The following is a 23,360-nucleotide window of genomic DNA, read 5'->3' as shown; positions in this document are numbered from 1 at the left end:
ACAAACATTGTTATGAAACTCCAGCTGTTGTCAGAAATTAAAAGTGAGAAGAAGAACATATGTTAATTAATCGTAAAATTGTGACAGAGAGGTTATGCAGAAAATCAGGTAGTTAATGGTTATTTGGTGCTATTAAAATAAAGACTGAAACGTACTGGTGACAATGAGTCATACCATGCAGACTACATTATCATTGACAAAGACCAACACGGACAACCTATTGCGGTTATAAGTGGGAAACATTTCTACAATACACTAAAAGCCAGATCAGCTTTTGAAAAATTATAAAATATTTACAAGAAATGTTGATTATATTGAACTGTTAAGTACATTGTGAGTATTATCATAAGTTACGTAATCTTTGAGTTGACTCTTTTAAACTCATTGGAATTTATGACTTATATTTGTTCTTAAATAAGTTATTTGTTTTTAAATAACTTATTTACTTCTTTGCGATTGCTCGATTTCGAGCAACATGTACACTAGTTTTATTAAAGGTGTAAACAGAAAACAAAACTGTAAAATCAAAACATAAACAATCATAATAAATAATGATCAGCTGGTATAGCATTTCCAGGGCCGGACTTAGGACTTACGGGGGGCCCCGGGCAAATTTTCCAATGGGGCCCTAGGATTTCAGTTGGAAAAAATTCCTAAATTTAGGCTTCAAATAGAGCAATTTAAGGCCAAATAAGCAATAAGGTAAACGCACCAGTAGCTGACAGTATAAGAAACTATACGCACTTAATAATCCGTGGTTTTGAATAAATAGGAACTAAAGAGATATTACGGATTTTATGGGATTATAAATTTAGTGTAGTTTTCAAATTTGTCACACAAAAAGGGTTTTTAAAATATATTTTACAACATTTTTGAACTTAATTCAACCTTTGTACGTGTTCCAATGGCTGACAGTGAAAAAAGTGCTTGTACCAGTAGCTGACTATGTGTTGTCCCAGTAGCTGACACTGGAACTATAAATGTACTAGCTGCTAAACCTAAGGGTTTTATAATTTATAAGACGAATAAAATCTAACTTAATAATTAAGTTACAAATAAAATCATGTAAAACGTTATTAAGAAAATTTATTTTACATATTTTAAAATAAAAATATTTACATTAAAAAATATATATATATTATATATATTTAAAAAAATATAAATTTTTTAAATATATTTGGCTCATTAATTAAAAAATTAAAATCATTTTATAAAAATGTGAGATTACATAAATTATAAAAAGCATGCAAATTTCAATGGGTAAAACTAATTTAATATTGTGCAAGTAGCAAATATCCCCTGTCAGCTATTGGAACTTGTATGGCTTTTGTGTACCAAAGCCTGACATTGATATAATTTTAAATCTAAAACCCCTAAAACCCCAATTTTATCATGAAATTGTCAACAAAGGTATAATTGATAAAAATAATGAGCCTAACCATTAATAATATTTAAGAAATTTTGCGAAATGACAAAAAACCAAACTTACCTTCTTAACAGTTTCATTAAGGGAATCGACTAAATGTGATGTGTACAGACAGGGTTGCTTTCAAACCACCACCATTCAGCGAGTATGTGCTAAATTTCACAGATTTTTTTGTAATCAAATCAGGAATAAACATATGTTCTTCTAACAATGCAATCATGTGTAAATATTTTTAAGAGACCACATTATAATGTAAAGAAACTCAAACTGTCAGCTTCTGGAGCACTGTCAGCTACTGGTGCATTTACCTTAAGTTCTATATCAAAAATCGTTCTTAAAATATCACTACTTTAACGACATATTTTTATATACAGTATCTTTTAATTTTATACACAAAAAATAAAAATGTTTGAAACCTAATCTCTTGCACTCACTATTTAAACAAACTCTGACCAAATGTTTCAATTGCTTTGTAGTACCAGTGACGGCATATTTCGAAAAAATATCATACAGTCAAAATCATACAGCGCCAGTAAGATTTTTTAAATTCTATATAGACACTTTTAAAACAACTAGAGTCGTCTGATGTTAACAAAAAATTACATTTATTGGGAGTGGGCGAGCGTTGTCGACTGAAATCGTGGGAACGGGACGATTGGCACACATTTTTGGATCTTCTGCCCATGGCAGTATTGGCACAATCATTTGAGCGGAATAAGTAGGGTCAACTCGCCTGCTTGGAAAAGGCACGATTGGCACAACCGCTAGACCAGGTAGACGCCATCGAACGAGGGAAAGCGGGAAGTTTGAAATTCTCCGTCAACTCTGCTACTACTGTCATTTACAGGTAATATCACGTATTTTCAAAGGTTAAGTTAGGTTAGGTTAAGTTAGGTTAGGTTAAGTTAGGTAGGTGTAGCTGCAGATTTGTCGCATAAACTTACACCTTGCTTACTCCAATAAGCACCACAGCAGGGAATTTGTTGGGACAAAACAATTTCCATTTTCCCGCAATCTGGCTTCCTGGCTGCTACTTCCTTACGGGTCTGTTGTGCCAATCGTGCCTTTTCGAACCTTACAGGTTGACCCTTCTTAATCCCCTCTAATGATTGTGCCAGTCGTGCTATTCCTAATCGGCTAAAAATGTGTGCCAATCGTTCTACGGCCAAAATCGTAAACAAGCGATAAGCAGAAGCAGCTGCAACAATAAATGATAATGAGCTGATAAGGGATCCCGTGTCTAGTCCTGTCTGTCTCACGCACGCGCATACACACACATAAAATGCGTTTATCGCCTATCCAAAACAATTTAAATCACTTTACTCCCATAGTTTGTCCTTTGAGACTAGTGGTCACGTCAAGTTGGTTGAAATTGTCTTACTTTTGTGTTATTTTATTGTAATTCTGCAAACTAACAGTACAAAAACAAAGCTGAAGTGAGTAATGTTGTATTCAATGCTATGCTTGTGTTGTATTAATCGATATTGGATCCATTTAAACATCTTTCAGTTACTCATAAAAATAGTTAGCTTGTGAGTGTTTATTAGACATTGCAAGATTTTGCTCGTCAATAAAAAACTCAAACTTCAAAAGGACTTTAACATATTATAAAAACGAGAATGCCATAGGTACCAAAACCATTATGAAAATAAAATAATCACACCTATATTGTAGTAATATTGAAAAATCATACAAATCCACGCCAATAATCGATAATTTAAATAAAATATATCAATACTTCTAAACCCAAAAATATATTATGGTAGCCTACCATGCTACCATGCCAAATATGCCGTCACTGGTACTACAAAGCAATTGAAACATTTGGTCAGAGTTTGTTTAAATAGTGAGTGCAAGAGATTAGGTTTCAAACATTTTTATATTTTGTGTATAAAATTAAAAGATACTGTATATAAAAATATGTCGTTAAAGTAGTGATATTTTAAGAACGATTTTTGATATAGAACTTATTGCTTATTTGGCCTTAAATTGCTCTATTTGAAGCCTAAATTTAGGAATTTTTTCCAACTGAAATCCTAGGGCCCCATTGGAAAATTTGCCCGGGGCCCCTGAAGTCCTAAGTCCGGCCCTGGAAATGCTATACCAGCTGATCATTATTTATTATGATTGTTTATGTTTTGATTTTACAGTTTTGTTTTCTGTTTACACCTTTAATAAAACTAGTGTACATGTTGCTCGAAATCGAACAATCGCAAAGAAGTAAATAAGTTATTTAAAAACAAATAACTTATTTAAGAACAAATATAAGTCATAAATTCCGATGAGTTTAAAAGAGTCAACTCAAAGATTACGTAACTTATGATAATACTCACAATGTACTTAACAGTTCAATATAATCAACATTTCTTGTAAATATTTTATAATTTTTCAAAAGCTGATCTGGCTTTTAGTGTATTGTAGAAATGTTTCCCACTTATAACCGCAATAGGTTGTCCGTGTTGGTCTTTGTCAATGATAATGTAGTCTGCATGGTATGACTCATTGTCACCAGTACGTTTCAGTCTTTATTTTAATAGCACCAAATAACCATTAACTACCTGATTTTCTGCATAACCTCTCTGTCACAATTTTACGATTAATTAACATATGTTCTTCTTCTCACTTTTAATTTCTGACAACAGCTGGAGTTTCATAACAATGTTTGTTTCCCATACTAGGGGGCGTTCGCAGAGGTATCCACAAAATTGAGCGGAGTAATTAAGGGTTCATATTATATTGTTTTTGTCATACTGCAGTAAAAACAGTAGTTTTTAATCCATGCGTTGCGGGTCTAAAGTAGCAGTTTTAATATTTAGGGAGTAAAAATCGTGTTTAGCCTCTATGGAGTAAAAATCAGCTGTTGTCAACTCAGTTGTAAATTTTGATTGTAAACGATTGCATGTATCGAAAATGTGTATGGATTCGTGCTTCGTAATCATTTTAACATACAGTCTACAGTCTCTTCCCGTAGCATTTTAGGATTGCAGATACATTAATGTAATTGCCAAAGACAGTTCCCACACTCTGCACTGCTAGCCTTCCTTCCTTCACCATTTACTACGTCATAGACCTGTTTCCTTCCTTTCTCATAGCATTTAAGTATTACAGATTCATTTATCTAACTGCCCAAACGGTTCCCCCACTCTGCACTGCCAGCCTTTACTACTTCCTTCACCACTTCCTACGTCGTGGGGCCTGTTTCCACCCCTTCTCATAGCATTTTAGTATTGAAGATACATTAATCTAACTGCCACAGACAAATCTCACACTATGCTGATGCTCATACTTTACTACCTCCTAAGCCACTTCCTACGTCGTGGACCTGTATTCATCACTTTCCATAACATTTTAGTATTTTAGATACGTTAATCTAATTGCCACAAACATTCCCACACTCCGTACTACTAGCCTTTACTACTTCTTTCACCATTTCCTATGTCGTTGGCATGCTTCCATCCCTCTTCATAGCATTTCAGCATTCCAGATACATTAAAACTGCTACAAACGGTTTCCAGTTCCCCCACTCCACACTGCTCACCTTACTACTTCTTTCACCTCTTCCTACGTCACAGACCTGTTTCCCTCCCTTCCCATAGCATCATAGGATTGCAAATACCTTAATCTAATGGTCACAAACAGATCCCACACCCCGAACAGCTCTCATTTACTACTTCCTTCACCACTTCCTACGTCGCAGACCTGTTTCCTTCCCTTCCAATAACAATTTTAGGATTGCAGATACCTTAATCTAATCGTCATAAACAGTTCCCACAGTCCGGACTGCTTGCCTTTACTACTTCCTTCACCACTTCCTACGTCGCAGACCTGGTTTCCTCCCTTCCCATAGAATTTTAGAAATGCAGATACCTTAATCTAATCGTCATAAACAGTTTCCACACTCCAGACTGCTCGCCTTTACTACTTCCTTCACCACTTTCTACGTCGCGAACCTGTTTTCCTAACTTCCCATAGAATTTTAGAAATGCAGATACCTTAATCTAATCGTCATAAACAGTTTCCACACTCCAGACTGCTCGCCTTTACTACTTCCTTCACCACTTCCTTGTCGCGGACCAGTTTTCCTCCCTTCCCATAGAATTTAAAAAATGGAGATACCTTAATCTAATCGTCATAAACAGTTTCCACACTCCAGACTGCTCGCCTTTACTACTTCCTACATCGCGGACCTGTTTTCCTCCCTTCCCATAGAATTTTAGGAATGCAGATACCTTAATCTAATCGTCATAAACAGTTTCCATACTCCAAACTGCTCGCCTTTACTACTTCCTTCACCATTTCCTACATTGCGGACCAGTTTTCCTCCCTTCCCATAGAATTTTAGGAATGCAGATACCTTAATCTAATCGTCATAAACAGTTTCCATACTCCAGACTGCTCACCTTTACTACTTCCTTAACCACTTCATACGTCACGGACCTCAAGCTAGTGTCGTAATTTGATTATATTTATGATCCAAACCGTTTCTGTTCTTATATCTGTGGAGTAATGCTATCAGCTATTTCTTTATCTACTGCATTCAAAAGTCAACAACTGATCATATGTCTTTGTTTATGTGTCAAATACTGCTTCCATAAGGATTACATTGAAACTTTGAGACCCAGTGGGGCGGATTGCTGAGAGACTTTTTTAACGCCATATAGATTTTGGCACTCACCGATATGGTCTTTATCACCATGCAAAATTTGAAAACGATTGATTCAGCCGTCTAGGAGGAGTTTTTCGCCTTTACTACTTCCTTCACCATTTCCTACATTGCGGACCAGTTTTCCTCCCTTCCCATAGAATTTTAGGAATGCAGATACCTTAATCTAATCGTCATAAACAGTTTCCATACTCCAGACTGCTCACCTTTACTACTTCCTTAACCACTTCATACGTCACGGACCTCTAGCTAGTGTCGTAATTTGATTATATTTATGATCCAAACCGTTTCTGTTCTTATATCTGTGGAGTAATGCTATCAGCTATTTCTTTATCTACTGCATTCAAAAGTCAACAACTGATCATATGTCTTTGTTTATGTGTCAAATACTGCTTCCATAAGGATTACATTGAAACTTTGAGACCCAGTGGGGCGGATTGCTGAGAGACTTTTTTAACGCCATATAGATTTTGGCACTCACCGATATGGTCTTTATCACCATGCAAAATTTGAAAACGATTGATTCAGCCGTCTAGGAGGAGTTTGCGTATTACGAAATGCACAAGAGTCGACGTATAAGAGCTTCGCTCGCTCCGCTCAATTAATCTTATGGAGAAATACGAAACTTAAAAGGTCCCCAGGGCCTCACTCCCTAATTATTTCCCTAAAAAGAAAGTTTCCTGCACAACTTCACGTTACGCTCTTTCCAATGACACCAAAAACATGTCAATCGGTTCAATAGTTTCGGAGGAGTAATTGTCACAAAAAACCTGCTTGCGTATTAAATAAGTATAGATGAGTTCATTAAAGTTATTCAAATCTATTCTTGATTTAAAACACAACAGTAACAAACCAAAGTGCGTTGACAATTTTACGTAGCAATTTCAATTGATAACGTTGAATAATTTCAACGTTTGCTGATCCCCAAAGCTGGATTCCATGTTTTGTACAGTTACAATTTATTTTGACTACTAAGTTTTTATTTAGATCCTAGAAGCCAATTAAGTTTTTGAAATAGTTAAAAATTGTCACTTTACAGTTACAATTTATTTTGACTACTAAGTTTTGACTTAGATCCATGAAGCCAATTAAGTTTTTTAAATAGTTAAAAATTGTCACTTTAGCTGTTTTAAAATTTAAATGTTGTCGTTTAGTCCAGACATGTACAACCAATTAAGCTTTGCAAGTGGAGTCGATGCAGTCTAGGCAGAGGGCTATAAAGTTCATAGTTCGTGGAGCAGTGTTGGAGAGCAAACAGCACATTGGAACGAGTGGATCTAGGCGGGGAAACATGGAGGTCAATCAGCGCAAGCAGATCAGGGCAGTTGATTCATCCACTTAGTATCTTGAACAGGAACATGCCATCACTGATTTATCTCCTCTTGGCCAGGGTATCAAGTCCAAGAGACCTTCTGATGTCCTGGGTAGGTACATCCCGGTACTTGTAACCCATCCTACACCCAATGAAACATAGAAAGCGGCACTCGACGCTCTCCAGACGATCAATGTAGCACTGTTGGCGGGGTGACCATATGGAGCTACAATATTCAAGTCTTGACCTCACCAAAGAAATGTACAGTGTGCGAAGTGCCTCTATACTCTGTCCACACCTAGAGGATCTCATGATGAGTCCCAAGATCCTGGTAGACTTAGAATAAATTTCCTCAATATGGCATGAGAAACTCAGATCCACAGACAATACAACACCCAGATCTCGAACGTTGTCACTTCTAGCGAGGGGCAGGTTGCTTAGGCAGTAATTGTAATCCACAGGCCTTCTAGCTTTACTATATGTAGCCACCACACACTTTTTAACGTTGAGCCTCATACAGTTATCGGTACACCAATCTTCAACACGCTGAAGACTTTGCTGAAGACGGAAGCAGTCCTCACTAGAGCGAACAATTCTAAAAATCTTCAAGTCGTCTGCAAACAGGAGACAGTTGGAGTCAAGTACATCCACAATATCATTGATGAACAGGGAGAATAGAAGCGGCCCAAGATGAGAGCCCTGTGGCACCTCAGAGAGAGCAACAAAAGGATCAGACAATGCATCCTTGAATTAAACTTTGAGAGATCTGACACTCAAATACAAGCTGAACAAACTGAGTAGACTGCCGCTGATCCCGTACCCCTCCAACTTTGCAATAAGTAATAAGATGTTCATGGCTGACAGTATCAAATGCCTTTGAGAAGTCCAAGTATATGCAACCAACCTGGCTACCTGAAGCTAAGGCAGAGGTGACTAGATGTTGGAGAAGAGCTAGATTGGTGAGAGACGATCTTCCCGCTATAAATCCATGCTGTTCAGGGATAATCAGAGATTGTAGGTAAGTTTGTCGATGAGAAGGCACTCAAAAACATTGCCCAGAGCAGGTTGAATAACAATTGATCTCAATATAGAATTAAAGAGAAACGTAAGAAAAATAACTCCTTTCCTCGACATTTCTTTTAACATTTTCCAGTGATAGAATCGTAACCTATCTTACGATTATTTGGATTATTTGGAGACTTATTTGGATTTAGGGATTTGTTAATGGTTGCCTTAATTTTTGAAGGTCTGGATTTTTCCAGAGGAAAGTCAAGTTGAAGGGGAGAGTCTATATTATTTCTTCTTAATTACTAAACACTTCTTCATTACTAACCATTTGGCTTGAATACATTGGAAAAGTATTCCCCAAAATCTTCAGATTTGTCTATGTAGCTCTTAGCCCAGCTTCCATCCTGTTTAAGAATTGGCGGGATTGAAATTTAAAGGTGCTTCAGCCTTTTTGTGACTTTCCACAAAGAGTAATCCGTAGCTTCTGTAGCCGACAAAGATTGTTTATATTCATCAAACCATCTGTTTTTTGTGTTGTACAATAATCTTTTCCTACAGTTACCTAACATGTTCTCTCACTGATTTGAGAAAGCAAAGTGGCCAATTCGCTCACCAATGTTAACATTGTCTCACTCTAATTACTTTGTCTCACTCCATATTTGCAACGTGAAGGCACGAAATAGTGAGCGCGTAACATGCAGACAAGGTCGTATGCGCGCGAAATACGTTGGCAGCACTGGCTGTAAATCAGCTGGTCAGCTGTTGTACTGTTGTATCATTAAATGTCATATTAAAAGTTCACTTCTGTGTAGAAATATGCTACGTTTCTTTACCAAATTTATTTGTTTTATGGTAACTGTAGGAAAAATATAATGTGCAACTCGAGTGCAATGTGCAATTGTCTCACTCAAGAAACCATTCCTCACTCGCCTACGGCTCGTGAGTAAGTACATTTCTCTCGAGTGAGTCAATTGCTCACTTTGCTCACTAGTTGCACAACTAACTATTTCCTACAGTCACCCGACAAAGTTGGCTTCCTTGTACTATTTATAGTACAGACAGCCGCTAATTGCTGCATATTTATACTTTGTCGTACGGTTTATACTTTGTCGTACGGTTTATACTTTGACGCACATCAAGATTCCAACGAAACAACACAAAACCGCGTGGTTCTATTATGCACATAATCCGTGTCCCACGCTTGGAAATAGGTTGGCAATACTTAAAGATAATAATACTATGAATAGCCGATTGACTATTATAACTATGATTTAACCTGTCATTTCGTGTTTATAGTTTCGGTATTTCTGAACTTTCTGGACTTTTCTTTTAAACGTTTTTAAAACATTCCTACGATCTTAATAAACAAACAAATGCCTTTAAAACATTTTTTAGGCGTGGAAACCACTTCAAATTACAAAAACATACGGAACTACATTCTCAAGCCGCGGAGCACATTTTTTGCCGAGGAAAAATAGCGGAGTGATATGGACCGGGTCTTATCTTATCTTATCTTATCTAACAGGGGCAGGTCGAGACCTTAAAGCACTTCATCCGAAATCGAATTGTTGCGCACCCCAGATACTTAATTGCTTTCTTGTTGACCTACAAGTTGAGGCGCCCAATGAATGCCTGTAGCTTCCCAATTAGTTCATCCTCAGGAAGATATCTACCTCTAGCCATATTTCCAAGAGTTATCGATCTAGCGTCAGAGAGCTCGTTACAATCAAAGAGTAAGGGATCAGCTGTCTCTTCTGACCTATCACAGTACCTACAGATCGGTTCACCATCATATAAGCCCATCCGTTGTAGATGTTTCCTGAATCTTCCATGACCAGTTATCAGTTCAACAATTAATTTAATTCTTCGTCTGTCTAGTCTCAAGAGGTCACAGGCAACCTTTTTGGAAGGCCTAAACAGAGTAAGCTTGCTGACCCTAAGAAGGGGAACATCGACCCAGCGTTTGCGATGCTTTTCCTTGGCCCATGACGCAATCGCAGAACATACACTGTTTCGTGAGATGCCACAGAAGGGTTGTGGGCCTAACAATGATGTCGCAGAGGCAGTATTTGCCAATCTGTCTGCAGCTTCATTTCCTTTAATGCCTGAGTGTCCTGGCACCCAGCAAAGCGTAAGGTCATTTCTCCTACCCAACTCAGACACAGAAGCAAGACAATCCCACACGAACCTGGAGTTGAATTCGTAAGAGTTTAATGCTTTTAAGGTCGCTTGACTATCAGTAAAGATATTGATTGTTTTGTCTCTGATATCTTTGTTAAGATGTTCTTGAGCACAAACTAGAATGGCAGTGACCTCCGCTTGAAAGACAGTTGGGTACACCCCCATTGGAAGACAAATACCAGTGCCTCCATTCATCCAATGCACACCTGCTCCAGTGCCCCCATTTTTGATCTTAGAACCATCAAGCATTCTAAGTCACCTGTGGGTATGGGTCCTTTTCCGCCAGACCAATCCTTCCTATCTGGTATTAGTACTTTGAAAGGCTTTCCAAAGGAGTATTTTTTGGACATGTGATCTGAAGGTAAGTCCAATTCATCGTTATGTACCACCTGAACAATTTTGGAGTGCCCTTTATTGTTTCCTGAGGCTATCCATAAGTTTTCGCATCTAAGGCGTTGGGCTGTTTTACTTGCTACCACCTTAATATAAATGTCAATAGGTAGCATGTCAAGCAGGTAGTCAAGTGCCGCTCCAGGACAGCTACCTACTGCCCCAGTTATCATAATAAGAGCAAGCCTCTGAACTCCTGCTAAAGCTTTAACAGCTATAGTTGATTCCATCTTTGGCCACCACACAAGCGAACCATATGTAAGGGCGGGTCGAACAACAGATACATACAGCCAGTGCAAAAGTTTAGGCTGTAACCCCCATGTGCCACTTACCATCCGCCTGCATGCCATAAGGGACCATTTGCCACGCTCGATGACTTTTTGAAGATGTGGTCCCCAGTGAAGTGATCTGTCCAAAATTACACCAAGATACTTCACCTTATTCTGCAGCTCTATTACAGTACCCTGCAGTCTTAGTGGGCCTTAAAGCTCTATTCATAAGGTCAGTTATGGTTATGTGGAACTTTCCAACCACAAGGATTGCAACATCATCAGCATAACCTAAGGCGAAAACCCCACTTTCGTTGAGGGTCCTTATAAGGTCGTCTGCTACCAAATTCCAAAGGAGAGGAGAAAGAACCCCCCCCTGAGGACATCCTCGAGTAGTTATTGCCTCGATCGTATCATTATGGAGTGAGAGCCTAACCTACTGAGAAGCAAGGATTCAATCCATCTACATATTAACCGTGAAAACCTCTTGCTCTCACCGCATTAAGAATCGCTGGAGTGCCAGTATTGTCAAAAGCGCCTTGAATATCGAGAAAGGCACCCAGGGCCACTTCACTGCTCTCTAGAGCTTTCTCAATCTTGCTTACAAGTTGGTGCAACGCAGTCTCGCATAATACGCATGCTGATTAATATGTAAAGGATGTGTCCTAAGAGCTGTATCCATCATATATCTTGAGACCAACTTTTCTAGGATCTTAAGAAAGAAAGAAGATAGAGAAATGGGTCTAAATGACTTAGGGTCAGTGTAACTATCCTTTCCTGGTTTAGGAATAAATGCGATACGCGAATTACACCACCCTAAGGGAATATGTCCTAAGGCTAAGCTGGCTCTGAAAAGTTTACAGAGTGGGTGTATAATTGTATCAAGACCCTCCTGCAAACAAACAGGTCTTACCTCATCAGGACCCGGCGATTTGAAGGGTCGTAATAAGCCAACAGCCCATCTTACCTTGCTGAATGTGACTATGCGGCAAGCAGTGCTCCACATACGGTTTATACTTTGACGCACATCAGGATTCCAACGAAACAACACAAAACCGCGTGGTTCTATTATGCACATAATCCGTGTCCCACGCTTGGAAATAGGTTGGCAATACTTAAAGATAATAATAAAGTACTATGAATAGCCGATTGACTATTATAACTATGATTTAACCTGTCATTTCGTGTTTATAGTTTCGGTATTTCTGAATAACTTTCTGGACTTTTCTTTTAAACGTTTTTAAAACATTCCTACGATCTTAATAAACAAAAAATGCCTTTAAAGCATTTTTTTAGGCGTGGAAACCACTTCAAATTACAAAAACATACGGAACTACATTCTCAAGTCGCGGAGCACATTTTTTGCCGAGGAAAAATAGCGGAGTGATATGGACCGGGTACTACTTTCTCTAGGGCACCTATTTGTGTTGCCAGCTGAACCTAAAACGTGTTGTATAGTGTTTGAAAGACTAATAATTTATATGCTTTATAGTGACTGTAGGAAAATTATAATGTGTAACACGAGTGCAAAAGGCCTTTGCTGCACTCGGGATCATTCCGCCCCCGTGTGCAGCAAAGTGCCACTTTGCCCACTAGTTACACAAATAACTAATTAAAATTTCGTGCTGCTCTGTTAAAGCCGGCTTTATCATTTGGGTTCCTTGAGTTTTGCCAAATTTTCTGAGTCGTCTCTTTTCTGCTATCCTTTTCTTTACATGGATTGGGTAGTCTAGACCTATTTTCTTGAATTTTACACGATTAAGTACAGGTGTGGATGGCATGGTGAAATTTTGAATGCAGTCAACAAAGTGATCAACAGCAGCTTCTACATTTTCAGGACTACGTAACTGTATGTGTAAATTTAGGTTTTGTATCAAGTTTCGAAATTGATTCCAGTCTGTGTATTTACTGAAAAATATGTCAACTGACTTATTGTGAAGTATTTCAGTACTCAGATTCAACAGCTGGTGAATGGTCAGAAGATTGGTCAAGACAGGGCTTTACTTCAGTGTAATTTTAGTTGATACCTTTTAAAATAAAAAAAGATTAACAGATCAGGGATTTTTCGCATATCAGTGGTAGGTAGGTTCACTGGTTGAAAAATGAGTGAACTGATTGTCATTTACTAATCTTAAAAGCTGTCTGCCTCTGGGTGTAGCCAAACGTGACCCCCATTCTTGATGTTTTGCATTAAAATCACGCCCTGCAATAAATCTATTACATAGAGTGTTCAAATACTGTTCAAATTTATTGTGAGTTATAACATGCCTTGGAAGGGAGTACACACATGATATTGTACTAGGACCAAGCCAATCTTCTAAAACAATGGTGGAAGCTTGAAGATAATCTTCCTTAAAACATGGTAGTTCATAGTGTTTAATCGTGTCCCGAACACAAATTAGACGTCTTACTTATTTCATAAACTCATTTTACGGGATGGAACCTATTAAAAAATTCCATATTTACAAATTATTCTACACTAATCATCCTGACAACTCTGCACTTGGACGGGGAACTGCAATCCTAACTAGGATTGCAGTTCCTCCATCCTCCATGTAATGTTCCTCCACTGATAATGAATAATCGAACCTCTTGGATATGTTGAGCCAAGCCATTGGCATTCCATAATGCCACTTTATGGAGAATATCCATTGTAGGCGGGCAACAACGGTGGTAAGAAGATTAGAAGTATTTTAGATAATATGCTCTCAAATCGTTAAAAAAAAAAATTTATAGTGTCAGACGGATTGTGAGGAGATTCTGTGGTTTGTTCTCTAACATGAACATGATGATGATTGAAGTGGTTAACATCACTACCATTCCACACAGTTTGAGCAAATAATGTTATCACTTCCTTTACTAATGAACTTTTAGGTAAGGTATTACTGGTATTCGAATTGTCTTGTGTGGAACTCTGAATAGTACATACTTTGATTATGCCCAAGAGTCTTCTTTCTGAGAGGAGAGGAGAGAACTGAGTATTTTGTATATCTCTATAATCAGGACAGCCTTTGTAATTTTCAGAGTGCTCTCTTGAGCACAACACACAAGACATACATCAGGTGTTTTAGGGCAGTCTTTGGTATCATGTTCATGTGTGCATTTAACACAACAATAGGCCTACTTGTGACAGTAACAAACCAAACTTAAAAAATAACACACAGATTTCCACAACGTAAATAGAACACCATAAAAAAACTCTTTCAAGTAAATAAGATAGTGACTGTGTTGATTTTTGCTCTGTGAATAATTATCTTTTTTACGTATTTTTGAGCTGGGCTCTCTTTTAAAGTTGTGACAAGTTTAATTCTTTGTTTGTTCTTTGTACTTGTTTCATAGTATCGCGGAAATAGTTAAATTAAACAATAAAACTTCGTTCAAACATAGGTCTAACCTACAAGCTCCTCCTGTTACAAGAATGTCAACAACTAATGTAAACAAAGCTAAGTATAATGTGCAACAAACAAACGAGTTCCTTGCTATGCCTTTTGATGAAAATGTAAGTGATCCTGATGATGATTTTGTCTTTCCAAAACGTAAACTTACCTTTTCTTCCTCTGAATCTCAACCGAAACGCTATGTTTTAGATTCAAGTGAACTATGTAAAGGCAATAAATATCAAATTCTATCTGAACATTCTTATAGTTCTAATGGTAGGGGCAATGGCGTGGATCAATCACGCGAGATGGATGATTCTACTTTGGAAATCCAAGTAAATGACCCAAAGTTAAAAATCCCTCCTATATTTTTGCACAACGTAAACAACCACCAAGAAATAATAAAATATGTCCGAAATATGGTAAAGGCAACTTTTTCGACTCAAGTTCGAGGGCAGTCCCTTAAAGTGAACTTGTCTAATATAGAGATGACTTTAGAAATTTGACAGCCTTTTATGATTCTTCTAACATTAAATATCATACTTTTCAACCCCTTCATGACAAAAAACTAGAAGTGATTGTCAGGAACGTCCCTACATCATTATCTGAGAATGAAATTAAAACTGAGCTAACAGATCAAAACTATCCTGTCATTAGAGTCACTAGGTTACTCAACAAAAACAAACTTCCACTCCCTCTTTGTGCAGTAGACTTAGAAAACAACGACGACGGCAAAGCTATCTTTAATTTAACCACAATATGTTTTGCAGTTGTAAGTGTCGAAATGGAAAGAAAATCTAGGCAAATTCCCCAATGCTCTCGATGTCAACGCTATGGGCACACAAAGAACTTTTGTAAGTTGGGTCCCCAAGGTGCGTGCGGTGCACTGGTCAACATCACTACTCTGAATGTCCTAAACAAAAAACTGCAGCTCCTCAATGTGTTAATTGTGGCGAAAGCCACACAGCTAACTACAGAGGCTGTCAAGTATACCAGAAAATAACCAACAAGGATCACAATCGGGGTAGTCCTCGCAATCGCCATCAAAACGCTACTGAGAAAAAAGAAAATACTCCTTCTCCCCCTGATTTGAATTCTGCTACTCATTTTCCTGAGATTCATACAAACTTTTCGCCTCAGGAACCTTCCATATCACGAGTTTCATTTGCTAAAGTTCAGGGCCGATTTACCGAATAGGCACGGTAGGCACGTGCCTAGGGCGCGAGGCAATTGGCTTTTTTTGGGGGCGCCAAAAATTTGGAAATTAAAAAAAAATCGTGGTAGTATTTGCATGCTATTGCGGTCAAATTCTGACCACCCCTCGCGGTCGTGAAGACATCATATCGTGCCCCACGGTCGTGTGGACATAGTAATCACCTCCCGCGATTGTAGAAAAACGGTAATCATCTCCCTCAGTCTTGTGGAGGTCATCATCCTCTTACGCAAATTAGGCAACATTTTGACCTTTTCCCGCGATCGTGTGGCCATAATCATCGTCTTGCGCGATTGCGATAAAATTCTGATCACCCCTCGCGGCCGTGAAGACATCATTATATCGTCCCCGTTGGTCGTTTGGACATGTAGTGATCACCTCCCGTGATTGCGGCAAAATGGTAATCATCTCCCGCGGACATATGGATATAATCGTCTTCGGCGAATGAGGCAAAATTCTCATCTTTTCCCGCGGTCATGTGGACATTATCATCGTCTTGAGCGATCGCGGCATTATTGTGATCATCCCTCGTGGCCGCGTAGAAATCATTATTGTATTCCGCGGTTCTGTAGACATCGTAATCGTTTCCCGCAGTTGTGAAGACATCGTAATCGTCTCCCGCGATTGCGGGAAAATGTTAAATGTCCTCCAGTCGTGTGGAGATCATCATCGTCTTCTACGATCGCGGCAAAATTCTTGCTGTTTCCCGCGGTCGTGTGGACATTATCATCGTCTTCTGTAATCGCGGCAATACTCTAATTATCCGTTGCGGCTCTGTAGATACCATCATCGTCTTCTGCAATCGCGGAAAATTCTGATCATCCCTCGCGGCCGTGTGTAGACATATTATCGTCTCCCGCGATCACGGAAACATCACTTTGGTCATGCGCGATCACGGTGAATTGAAAACTCTAGGTATAAATACAAAATTCATGGTTCAAAAATCCCCCGCATGATTCCCGGATTTCCCGGTCGGTGGACACCCTGTTATATATATATTGCAAAGGGGCGCTACTATTAGATGTGCCTAGGGCGCTGACAGGGTCAAAAACGGGCCTGCTAAAGTTGCTGCTACGAGCCGCCGCAATATTAATAATTCATTCTCACAAGAACAATCTGATGATGCTCCTGATACGTCTGTGTTTCAAAACTTTGAACAAATAATCCTAGATGTGGTGAAATCGTTCATTCATACTCTCAAAAAGATAATAAGTAATGTGATAAGCTCTATTCTCTCAAATGGATCAGGTCAATTATTTTCAAATTAACAATTTAACCCTCCTTAACTGGAATGCCAATGGGCTTAGAGATAAACGTGCTACTTTTATCGCGTTTATGGTTAGACATAGCATCGATATTGCGTGCATTACTGAGACACACCTGACCAATGTGGAAAATTTCAAAATTAATGGGTATTCTATATACAGGGAAGATAGGCCTAATCCAATAGCTTCAGGTGGCGTTGCAATCTTTGTGCGAAGAACTTTGGACCATCATAATATATTTTTACCTCGTTTATCTTCGGTAGAAGCTGTTGGTGTAAAAATTAATTTAAGTCATGGTGCAGACTTTCGCTTAATTTCTGTCTACAAACCCCCGAACAAACGGCTACACAATAATGACTTGCAGGTGCTGTTTGCAGAAAATTGTTCGACTGTTGTTATGGGGGACCTAAATTGTAAACATCAGATTTGGGGTTGCAGAACCACAAACCCAAATGGAAACCGTTTGTTACGACTTACAAATAACTCAAACGTAATGATTGATGCGCCACAAGAACCAACACATTTCCCATGGCAACCTAATTATCAACCAGATATACTAGATTTGGTTTTGCACAAAAACATTACAGCTCCAATCATTCAAAATGTTTTACCCGAGCTGGACTCTGACCATTCTCCCGTTATAGTAACCTTCTTCACGCAACCTCAATTTAGTTGTCCACCTCAACGATTAATTAATGGAAAGATAAATTGGGAAATTTTCAGTGCAGAATTGGATAAATGTTTAGAAGGTATGCCTAAATTATCGTCTTGCATCGAAATAGAAAACTCTGTAAAAATATTTACCGAATCATTGAAAACTTGTGCCAGGAAAGCTATCTTAAATCCCTCACGATCCACGCCAAATAACGACTACTATCATCCTCCGATGAGAATAATGCGTCTGATTAGAGAAAAACATAAAGTTAGACGACTTTGGCAGCGATACCGTCTACCACACTTTAAAAGGCAACTCAACGAACTGGGAAGACGAGTGAAAACAGAACTCGAGGAATTTAGAATAGACAACTATAAGAAGGATGTTTCTGATATTAATCCGAGTGACCCAAATATGTGGAAAGCAACTAAACGTCTTTTAAGTACTCCTTCGATCATACCTACGTTGAAAAAAGACAACCTAATCTGTGAGACTGATTCACAGAAGTGTGAACTGTTGGCAGATTTTTATGAAACTACATTTCAACCCACTGATCTTGCTGATTATGGTGACGATGAGATGGTGAAAGAAACTTTGAATGGACAATTTTTATCTGCTGAACTACCAATAAAGTTTGCATGCCAATCTGAAATTAAAGCAGTAATTAAAAAACTTCCACTCCGTAAATCACCTGGCCATGACCTTATTCCTAATATTATTTTGCGAAATCTCACCAACAAAGGCTTTTCATATTTCACATCAATTATTAATGCATGTTTGTCTAAATCTTACTTACCTTCTATTTGGAAGCATGCGGAAATGTCAGTTATTCATAAACCCAATAAACCGAAGTCTTCTCCATCGAGTTACCGTCCAATCAGCTTACTTTCTACGCTTTCTAAAGTCTTTGAAAAAATCATCTTGAAACGAATTGCCTGTTACATGGATGCTGCAAATATAATTCCTGCTCATCAATTTGGATTTCGGCCAAAACATTCGCCCACACATCAAATCCTACGAATATATGAAACGATAGTCAAAGGGTTTGAGAGGAAACAACACACAGTAACGGCATTTCTTGACATATCTCAGGCATTTGATAAGGTATGGCATGACGGTCTTGTCTTTAAATTGATTAATTTCGAATTTCCAAAATATTTAACCAGTATTGTAAAATCGTTTCTCCGTCACAGGACCTTCTCTGTTAAAATTAGTTCTTCCAAATCATCTGTACGACGAGTCAATGCAGGAGTTCCACAAGGTTCAATTTTGGGCCCTGTATTGTTCAATCTATACATGGCAGACATCCCTCTTCCAGAAGACGCCTCATTAGCTCTCTACGCCGACGACACTGCTATCCTGTGCCAACATTCCGACATCCACGAGGCCACGTATTCCCTGCAATACTCTGTGGATCTTCTCATTGATTGGTTCTACAAGTGGAAATTTCGCCTAAATTCAACTAAATGTGAGACAAAAATATTTTCCTTGAAAAAACATACATTGCCACATGAAATTCAAATATATGGTAACTTTCTACCTTGGAACCCTGATGACCAGGCCATAAAATATCTTGGAGTATGGCTGGACAAAAAACTTAATTGGAACTACCACGTTAATCAAAAACTGTCCCAAGGTTATGCACGCCTTGCAAAGCTTTTCCCTTTAATCATTAGGAAATCTACTCTGAAGCCAGCTTGTACAGTTCTAATCTACAAATCAATAATTCGGCCCTTGATTACATATGACTCCTATCTGGGGATTAGCTATATCAAAAAACAAACTCTTCAAAATTCAAGTGATTCAAAACAAAATTCTAAGAATAGCGGTGAATGCTCCCTGGTTTGTTAGAAACAGGCATATACATGAAGAACTAGGAGTGGAGTCTATCTCGGCCTTTATTGAAAAAACCACCTCAAAATTTCTGACATCTTTAAACAATGTTCCTGGTGCATTAACTTTTCATCTTGGTGAAGCAACTGAGAACAGGAGGTTACGTCGAAGGCTCCCTCAAGATCTATTGGATGAATGAAGCCTAAAGACGATTAAATTATTCTCTAAATTAATTATGTTACAGAGGGTGTACCAGGTTTGGGCGAACCCACGATGTTATTATAGTTAATTTCTTTTTAATTTTGTTAACACTTCTGTGTATAATGTCTACATTGAACCAGAAATAAATGCTGTAAAAAAAAGTAAATAAACAAACACCTGTTAAAAACATCAACCAGCTGTTGCATTTTCACTAATTTTACCATTTAAACTTTGTGAGAAATCCTGCAAGCCCCTTGGCAAGTCAATAAAAAAATGCTTCACAAAGGACAGTGGAATTCCGACAGTTGAAGAGGAAATAACAAAATGTCACCAACAATGAACTTCAAACAAAGAACAAAATGTAGTGTAAAATATCTAAAGAAGCTAGAAAGATCACCCTAATCACCTGGATCCAAACCTCCTGGACAATAGTACTGCTACATACATAAAGAACTCATGTTAAGCACGGGCAAGCATGTTCGCAAGCCTGTTGGCGAAAAAAAAATAGTTTGATCGACATATATCCGTAAACAAGCAATTTACAACAGTTTACTTATTCTCCATAAGAACAACATGGAATTTTTTTACAAATCACAAATTTGACATTCAAATAATTTACAATTTTTTGCATATCCTCATAACCAATAACCGTAAAAAGACAGTTATATATACTAAATTATTTTTAATTTTAAGCCCTTTAAAATAGTTTGAAGAGAAATTGGGAAATTGTATGTTTTGAGGGTCAAAAATGAGAAAAACTTATGTTTACCCCAAAATACTTTAAAAAATTAACCTCCGTTCCCATGGTCCGATCATGCTGGTTCGCAAACTCATTCAAGTTTATCCCGATTTACACCTTCAAGCCAAATTTCCTGAAAATCTGACAAAAATTACTCAAGCTATCGTGTTTACGGACGTATATAAGTCTATAAAAATATATACATAGAAAAACTTGAACGACTAGTTTTTTTTTTTTTTGCTTCTTAGGGAAGCGACATCAAAATGAAAAAGCATATTGGTCCTGGGACCAGGTCTTAACATGCCACCTATAAGGTCATAACTACTTCCCTATAGAGAAATTCGCTAAAATTACCTGATGATCACTGAAGACTGTTTCAAAGACATTCTCGTACTTATTTATCATACGTGTTTTACATGTACGCTCGCGAACATGTTGGTCGTCCCCACAGACGGGCAAGCATGTTCGTTTTGGGGCTCGGGCTTGCCGGGTCCGACGACTGGGACGGTGGCGTCATCCTGTAATCCAGCTACTAGGAGGTCACGAGTTGTGGAAATTTATAGGCATGTAATGTACTGTGGATGCGATACTCCCTGATGTGGATTAACGTCCGCACTAGTGAGTACTACAACTATCCGCAGTACTATCCTGATAATTAGACCAATTTGTTAATACCAAGGCAAAAATGTGGTTCGGATTCCACTATAAACTGTAGGTTCCTTAGTTGCCACAGCTGTATGGGCTATTAATTAACAGCTGTGTCTAAGGAATATGTCGCACTTAGTCACTATCAAGACTACAAGATCACGCCACTCATCCTGCACTCATATTTGGGTTAAAATACGCACATAGTGGGTATTTACTCAGGGGAGGTATATAGGACCTACGATGACAGCTGTGGGCTTAGCTGAGGGAACACCATTACCGTAACAATACGGTGTTTCGCTATCGGCCTCGCTGGACTAGTGGTTAGCGTGCCGTGCTTGTAAGCTCAATGTCCCGGGTTCGAATCCCGCTGGCGGCACTAACTTATTGTCTAAGATTTTTTCATTATCAGCAAGTTTGGTTGGTTTGGTTCGGTTATGTCAGTTTCATTTATTTTAGTTTATTATCAAGTCATTATAAATTTTTAATTGAGTAATTTCTAGTTTTATTTAATGAACAGAATTATTTTTTCTATTAGTAAACTTTTTTTTTATTATTTCATTATCAGCAAGTTTGGTTAGTTAGGTTAGGTTATGATGGTTTAATTTTATAATCAAACAATTATAAAATTGAATATGAGGTATTTATAATTTTATTTTATGAACAGAACTATTTTTGCGATTAGTATTAGTAAACCTTCATTTCCAAAGTGCTCTCTACTACAGCGCTGTTCACGGAGGAATTTTGAACTAATGCCTCATTCGTACCTCCCCTAAGTCAGACCCCACATAGTGGCGTCCCCATTTTAAATAAATGATTGATTGATTGATTGACCAAGCCGAGCGCAAAACCCAACATGCTCGCCGGTTGGAAGGCTCGCAGACTCCATACACGACCTGCCTTGGATAGAGACTAACTAACATTTTATTATTTGTTATTTTGCTGAATGTTAAAAAAAAAACTGAACGGAATGTAAATAAAATTGTGATAAAAAATATGTAAAGCGTAGCACTTTGGAAAAGGCCTATGGAGCAGAGCCTTTAGAAAACTCGTTCTTATACCAATACTTTTTGGCAAATCTATACACTCTAAGCTTGATTTTAATGTGCCATATGCTTATATTTTTATTTGGTATAAGGCCGAAATAAACTATTACTGTACCACAAATTTGACTGTATCACTTTAAAGATACCAGTATTTTTATAGATATAGATTAGATAAGTTGTTAGTTGTAACATCTTTACAGGCTATAGTTAATGTATAAACATCTACTTAACTAAAATAACATACGTTAAATGCCTATAGGTTTCTGATAAAATCGTAAACATTGTATGTTGCAGCTGTTGACATGCCCTGGTACCAGTTGTGGCTTCTAGATGTATTGCTAGTAGTGTGTGCTACCTTCACAGCTCTTTTGATAGCAGTGTACTGGATGGCCAAGTGCATTACAAAGATGGTTAATAGACTTTTCTTTTCCAAGAAGACAAAGAACAAAAAAGAATAATCTTCTGTTGTATAGAGTTAATATTACCTGGTTGATATTTTTTTCTGTTTTTTAGTACAACGACATCTTCAAGTGTATCACATACCGGTAATTCTCTATTGATTGACTGATCATTTCAAAACAAAATCCTTGAATAAACTTTCTTATTCTGCTAAACCTCATGCCAACATTCACTGTGATAAATATTCAGTTAGTTTTTGATCAGACTGATTTGTTTTGTATAAATGTTCGTCTAAGTTAATGCAATGGTTTTGATTTTACAATGACAAATTGTCAGAGAATTTAAGAAGAGGTTGAGAATTTTATTTGTCAACCTAAAAAATTTGGCTGTTCTGAAAAATTAAAATCAGACAAAAAAAATAAAAACCACAAAAAATACTTCACACCTAATTTACGTGTGTAGGCCTACTGTTTCGGTAGTAATGTTGGTGATTGACATTACTTCTTTATGTCTGTGATAGTACACAGTCCATCAAAACATAGGCATATTAAAATTTTGAAATAATTTAGATGATAAAAAATGTACGAAGTGGGAAAATGAATATATAGTACAATACAAATATTTTAAATATTAATCACACATGTATTGGAGTTATTGATTTAAAAAATACTTTTTATATTTTTGTATGTTAATAAACACTTAACAGATTTGATTCCTATAACTAGAACTGATTTGTAA

At 37.7% G+C, this 23,360-nt stretch overlaps 1 protein-coding gene across 2 annotated transcripts in view; it reads left to right on the top strand.

Moving 5' to 3' along the window:
• The window catches only part of LOC128983963 (UDP-glycosyltransferase UGT5-like), a 56,599-nt gene extending 33,762 nt beyond the window's left edge, over positions 1–22,837 (top strand). For both annotated transcript variants that reach the window (XM_054403251.1, XM_054403244.1), the window contains exon 5: positions 22,518–22,837. In XM_054403251.1, the coding sequence (XP_054259226.1) occupies positions 22,518–22,681 (164 nt within the window). In that variant the 3' untranslated portion in view covers positions 22,682–22,837. The remainder of the gene's footprint in view (positions 1–22,517) is intronic.
• Positions 22,838–23,360: the final 523 nt, after the last annotated feature.

The sequence above is a fragment of the Macrosteles quadrilineatus genome, unplaced genomic scaffold, assembly GCF_028750875.1.
Source record: "Macrosteles quadrilineatus isolate MER2022 unplaced genomic scaffold, UCM_ALF_1.0 Scaffold_1__1_contigs__length_201487025, whole genome shotgun sequence".
NCBI classification, from domain to species: domain Eukaryota; kingdom Metazoa; phylum Arthropoda; class Insecta; order Hemiptera; family Cicadellidae; genus Macrosteles; species Macrosteles quadrilineatus.
This window is presented reverse-complemented; position numbering and strand designations above follow the sequence as displayed.